Source organism: Halyomorpha halys, unplaced genomic scaffold (genome assembly GCF_000696795.3).
Source record: "Halyomorpha halys isolate HHAL.00 unplaced genomic scaffold, Hhal_1.1 Scaffold185.1, whole genome shotgun sequence".
NCBI classification, from domain to species: domain Eukaryota; kingdom Metazoa; phylum Arthropoda; class Insecta; order Hemiptera; family Pentatomidae; genus Halyomorpha; species Halyomorpha halys.
In genome coordinates, this window is record NW_027106126.1 from 1,835,689 (window position 1) to 1,842,385 (window position 6,697).

Consider the following 6,697-nt stretch of genomic DNA (forward strand, 5'->3'; position numbering starts at 1 on the left):
TATAATCTTTTGCTGAGATAAACGTTTTAAGGAATAGTGTCTGTGATAAATGATTTTGATTTTGTTTTAAGTGAATATTGACTAATTAGAAATTGATGTTTTGACCTGGGCAGAATAGCCTGCATGGAGTTTAGAGTTTTTTAAATTATATAATTTCAAAGTTGTATTAAGTAGATTGTCCCTGAAGATGGCCGGATTGGCCGAAACATCGGACTTATAAGAGAAATAAGAGGTTTTGAGACTATAATGGGTAGAATTTAAATTATTTATTTTAAAAAAATTACAACTATTTATAAGCTTGTATAATATTAATAGAATTAGCTAGAACCTTACTTTTTTATCATAGTTAATTATGATGATAACAATAAATGTTTGCATTTAGGTTTTGTGGAATGAAGAAGAACAAATCTGGTTAGATTATGACTTAGAAACAGAGACTTCGAGAAAATTCTTTCATGTATCAAATCTGGCCCCTCTATGGTCAAGATCTTATTCTAAAGGAAAGGTTCAGATGACAAATGCTGTGCTTGAATATATTTATTCTAACAAAATCGACCAGTATAAAGGTAACTCTGATTTTAAAAAGTATGAACTTGTACCTATTCTTAATAGAGTGACTCTTTTAATATTATTTGAAAAGATTACAAAAACGATACGAAAGTGTAGTAATAGTTAATAATAAATCAACAACGACTTGTGAACATATTAAAAAAATCTTAGTGATTGTAAAATATTTAACAGGAGACAAAATCATGTCAGAAATTTTTTTACATCCTCTGAATGAACTGTTTTTAATCATTTTGATGTTATTGAGGTGGAGTTCCTGTAACAAAAAGACAAACTGGTGCACCTTGGGACTTCCCAAATAGCAACCCAGGACTTCATGCGTTACTAGCCGATGGGCTTAGGACTTTAGGCACTCCTGCAGGAAAGTCCGAAGCAGTTGTTTTTGCTCAGAAACTACTAAGATCTATATATACTGGATATATGGATGATGGTGTAGTTTATGAAATGGTATTAAAATTTTGGTGTTTCTATTTATCTCTCTATTATATAAAGGAGTTTTTAGTGATCACCATGTAATATTTTATTTTACATATCACTGTGTAATATTTTGTTTTACATATGATCAATGCTAATATTTTATTTTATATATAAGGTGGAATAATGAAAATTTACAGAAAAAAAAGTTTACCAAAAAAAGGACTACAGAATACATGTAAATTCCAAATGTGCAATTTAAACTACAAGTAGTAAAATTAAATGAACAGTTGTATAATTTATAAAGTTGGGGTTGATCCACCATTTGGAAGGCAGAGGGTTTCCCCCTTTTAGTTATAATTGTAATATTTAAGAAATTAAAAGTACTAAATTGTTAAAATTTAAATTTAATTATTAATTTTTTTTTTATTCTTAAAATTTCAAATATGTTCACTGACTAAGGTTATTAACAACATTTATGTTTTCAGAGCTACTGTTTATCAAACCATAAATCTTTCAATTTTTTTTAGAACATTATCGTTAAAAATTTCTGGGTTTTATTTTTGTGGTGGAAGGGGGACTACACCAAATCTTACTTAAATTTATTTGAAATAACATTTGAAGAATAAATGGTTAAATAACCTAAATAACTTTTGAAATAATTTATTTAAAAATATTACTCAAATCTTATTTCTAAAATGAATTAATTTCTAGATGAATAGAATAATTATTTCTAAGATGATTATCTGATGGTTTATCAATTTTTTTTTATCATTAACAATTTTGAAAAGTATTTATTTCGGTTCATTTTAAACATTCGAGAGTAAATATGTATTGTAATGACTGTAATTCTCATATTGTCATAAAGTCTGATTGTAAATAAGGTACATCTATTCTATTAATTCTATAGGAACTGGAAGGATAGGAAATGATGGAATATATAGGATTTAAAGGTGGAAAGGATACTGGAGCAGTGGGTAGAAGTAGGTATAGAATTCCTTTGTGAAGAGGATTTCATAAGGTAGGATTTATCAAAAGCTGCAGCTCGGCAGGCTGTTGTATATAAGTCAGAAAACTTGGAATGAGTATTGAAAGAATGAACAGAGGATTTTAATTTAAGGATAGAGATAGAAAAGATACATTGGGAGTTATTAAAGACATAGTTTTCCAGGAAAGGTTTTGGTCAAAGTAGATTCCAAGATTTTTGACAGTTGAATAGAAGTTTTCGGATTATTATTCTGGAACTGGGTTGGAATAGAGGGAACAATATTAAGAAGATGGTTGAAACCTATTTCTATGCCTCCAATTCAGTAGCTTTTTAGCAAATGGCCAGTGACTTATATGGTTCAGGTCTTTGTGAAATTTTCATTTGGTAAATAATAGATGGAAAGGCGGGAAATACAAGTATTCTTAGAGATCATCTACATAAATATGGTATTTGAAGTGATGGATATGTTGAGGGAAGGTCATTAATATAAACATCAAATAGGATAGAAGACAGAGAAAAACCCTTAGAAACACCACAGGAGAGAGGGAAGTGTTTTAGAAGGAGTTTAACAACACACAAGAAAAAATAACTGTAAAAATAAATTTAATAAGTTTATACTAAAAAAAATGATGAAAAAAATCTGTTTTTGGAAGCTATGTCAGTAGGCATTTTAATCTTTGCCGCAGAAAACTAATTTGAAATTAATAGCCTATTTCCCTGACCCTTGGAAAATGTCTATAATAAAAATGTTTCCCAAACTCTCTAAGCCACTTGAGTATCCATCTTCCTACCATCCTATTTCACTCCTGCCCATTATGGGCAAAATCCTAGAAAAACTCTTATTAAAACGCCTCTATCCAATCCTCGACTCATATCATGTTATTCCTGACCACCAGTTTGGATTTAGAACATCTCATTCTACCATACAACAGAGTCATCGAGTGGTTGATGTCATATCTTCCACATTGGAGTGGGGTATGTACTGTACGGGAGTCTTCCTCGATGTTGAATAAGCTTTTGATTGAGTCTGGCATCCAGGTCTGCTCTATAAACTTCGTCAATTCCTACTCCCAACATATTTCCTTATAATCTGCTCCTACCTCACTGATAGAACCTTTAAAGTAAATCATAACCTAGCCTATTCATCTCTCTTTTTTCAGTCCGCCAGTGTTCCTCAAGGTAGTATCTTAGGTCCCATTATTTATATGGTTTATACAGCTGACATCTCAACCCACCCTAACACAGTCCTAACAACATACGCTGATGACACATGTATACTGTCTGTAAACAACGACCCAACTAATGCATCACAATCACTTCAGACACTATTGAAGAATGGTGTCAAAACTGGAGAATCAAAATAAATCCTGACAAATCCCACCAGATCACCTTTACTCTCCGTTGTAAACATCTACCCTCCTGTCCTACAGTATCCTTTGTAAATACTCCACTAACGCCTGTTGAACAGATTCGATACTTAGGACTCCATCTTGACAAGAGACTTACTTGGAATCCACACACAAGACTGAAACAACAAGAAACTGCTCGTAGATTCTAATTGGTACAACACTTACTTGACAAACGCTCTAAACTTCCCATTCACTAAAAAAAATTAGTATACACTACGATAATCAGACCAATATGGACATATGGAATTGAGCTCTGGGGCTCCACCAAACCATCAAAATCCTCCCACATCCAATCCTTACAATCCAAAATCCTGCGTAAAATCCTTGATGCTCCTTATTATGTTACAAATAAACTCATTCACAAAGACCTTAACATCCCATTCGTTGCAGAATTGGCCCAAAACAGATATGCGTCTTTTCATTCCAAACTCCTTAACCATTCTAACCCTTTAATTCTTAATCTTTCATCCTTAACAATCCCTGATAATCCTCCGAGGGGTCTGAAAAGAAGATGGCCACGGGACCTTCTAATTTAAATTAATGTTTGAAGTACCACCGATGGGTGGTTCCTTCCCTAGATTTTCAAGTGTATATGAAACATACAACATATTTACTTATTGTATTATTTTGTACATTTGTAAATTACATTAAATAAATAAAAAAAAAATAAAGAAATTAATAGATAATAATAAAAATGTAATGAATAAAAATGCTCATCGTTATCTATTATAATATAAATTTACGATGATATAATATCTTTGAATTAAAGGTAACATGACTATATTATGTGACTAATAAGCAAACAAATTGGTGACAGCTAGAATCATGTAAAAACAACATCAAAGTCAAAAGACGCATGTTTGACAAGCTTTATGAGAATGGTCCAAATAAAAATATGTCATGCTCTTCTTTAGTATTTTTTTAAGAAACATTTTCTAAATCACGTTAATGTAGTGAACATGGTTCTACAGATTTGAAGTTAATTAATTAGTAGAATTATAACAATATGGTTGGCCTTGATCAACCACTTACAACCACCATATTCCCCAAACCAGTACAACTATCAACGTACAACCACCATAGTGCACAATGGTAGATCAAGGGTACTAACATTAACTCCAGTGATCTGCACTGGGTAGTTGTAGCTATAAAATGAACACATATCTCTGTTCTTATTTATACATACTAAGTAATTTCATTATGTTTAAGGTCAGGCGATTCCTGAAACTTTAAATGCTGAATAGTTTACTTTTATTTATTATTTGTTTAAGATAACATTCTACTAGTAATTTTAGGGCTTGACTTCTACTAGTCCTTAAGAGCATGTTAGTTTTTTATTTTATACTGTACATAAGGGACGTGAAGGCCATGCAGGTTGGGGCGCAGGTCCCAGAGTGCTTGGTTCAAAACGTTGCTTCGATTCCCACCTGGGGCAGTTAAACATTCATTTTTCGGCGGTCCCGAATGTTTATGTTGACACTCCCACCTTGGTTAGTATGCGGCGGCAACCTAGGTAGCTGTCAGGGGTTGGCTAAAAGGACCCACAGGCCCACTTGACGGACTTGTTCCCCCCACCAAATACCAGTACACTATACATACATATATTATTCTATGAGTTTTAGGAAGTTTTTTTATAAATGAACAAGGAATATAACATCATGAGCGATACTTGAAAATTTTTACATTAGTATGTATAATTAACTTTTAAAATACTACGTAAATAACTATAAGGATGATATCTTCTGTTTTAGTATAATTGTCTTGATCTTGGTTTGCCTGGAAACAATATCACAAACAGAAATGGCATTTATGGACCAACAATAGGTGTGACATTGTACCTTCTTGACAGATGGTATAAGGTCATCAGGTTCCATGATGGATTTTGTAAGTAAAATTGTCCAAATTCACTTAGTTTCGATGTTACCAAAAGTAAAGTAAGTAAAGCATTGTTTATCCCCTTTCTTAATTTTCTGGTACTTGTGGTCCATTTATTACAGTTTATTTCTTATGTCTTCTACTTTAAAATTTCACTTCAACGTTCCCTTTCTTAATTTATTTTAAAATATTTCTTGCTCTGAAGCAGCCTTTCTTCTAAAGCCACTTGTTTTAATCTGTTTACGCCAAGAGCATTCTCTATTCTTGTGACATCGTTTAGTGGGTCAGCTCTTTTGTTGCCTAAGATTCTGCGGTAGGATGATACTCGTATCAAGATTACAGCTCTATCTTTGCCCAGCCTTCCCATTCATTTTATACATAAATTACCCAGAAAAATAGAGAATATGATAGTTAATTTTAGTTACTTTAGCTCGCATGTAGAATAAAATACTATTTAGAGACTGTTTGTAGTCTAGAATGTATTCAAACCCTTATGTCAATCAGGTATAACAAAAAAAAAAATTGTCTCAAACACCGGGAACCAGGAGTTCAATGTCTAACACATAAAACTACTCCCCTCCCAATAACACTAATAGTACCAATTATAATTAAATGAAAAAATAATTAATTAAAAATAGTATAAGTACCGTGCGCTAACCAATTGCGCCACTGGGGAACACATGCCATCACGACGACACCGCCTTCAGTGGACCCGGCAATCTATCTTACAATGCCATACTGGCAAAACAAGATGCTTTTATCGCCGGCATATGTACATATATTTTCTTTCCATTGTATATATTTGTAATTTGTTTGTTTCATTTTTTTAGGAGGTAGGAAAAAAAAATTAAAATAATATAATTATAAATAATAAATAAAGATCTAGAAACATATATATAAAAATATATGTATAATAAAAATAATATACAAAACATAACTAATACTTAATAAAAGATTAGAAATAATAAAAGAATAAACCAATACAAATTCAAAACGCTTAGTAATTTAACAATATGAGCACAATCTGCTAAGTTTCTTCTAATTTTAATTATGTTTATCTTATTTGGCACATCAGATTGTTCTAATTTGGGGAGGCTTTTGGAATGATCCACTCCCAACTGCAAGATGTTGTTTTTAATATATATGACTGTTAAAGTCCATTTATTAATGTTTTATTTCATGTTCTAGTTGAAGATGAAGAGTCATGACTTTAGAATTTGAATGTACTCCTGGAAACTCAAAAATATTCTAATTTAAAGCTAAATTACTTCAAACTCTTATTTAATTTTCTATGGAAAATAACAAATTATGGGATTAATTGCATCAAGCCATTTCCAACTTTTATAAAAGAATAAAGTATGAAAAAAATGATCAAATCAGTATGATTTAAATTGTTAATGAGCCTTTGTTTGGAACTGTATTACAAATACACTTTTTGAGCTGC

General features: G+C 31.6%; 1 protein-coding gene across 4 annotated transcripts in view; it reads left to right on the plus strand.

The window, feature by feature from the left end:
* Positions 1-6,697, plus strand: part of LOC106679223 (trehalase) — a 36,206-nt gene extending 29,509 nt beyond the window's left edge. For all 4 annotated transcript variants that reach the window (XM_014418236.2, XM_024364390.2, XM_014418238.2 and 1 more), the window contains 4 exons: positions 383-566; positions 815-1,014; positions 5,130-5,262; positions 6,442-6,697. In XM_014418236.2, the coding sequence (XP_014273722.1) occupies positions 383-566; positions 815-1,014; positions 5,130-5,262; positions 6,442-6,461 (537 nt within the window). In that variant the 3' untranslated portion in view covers positions 6,462-6,697. The remainder of the gene's footprint in view (positions 1-382; positions 567-814; positions 1,015-5,129; positions 5,263-6,441) is intronic.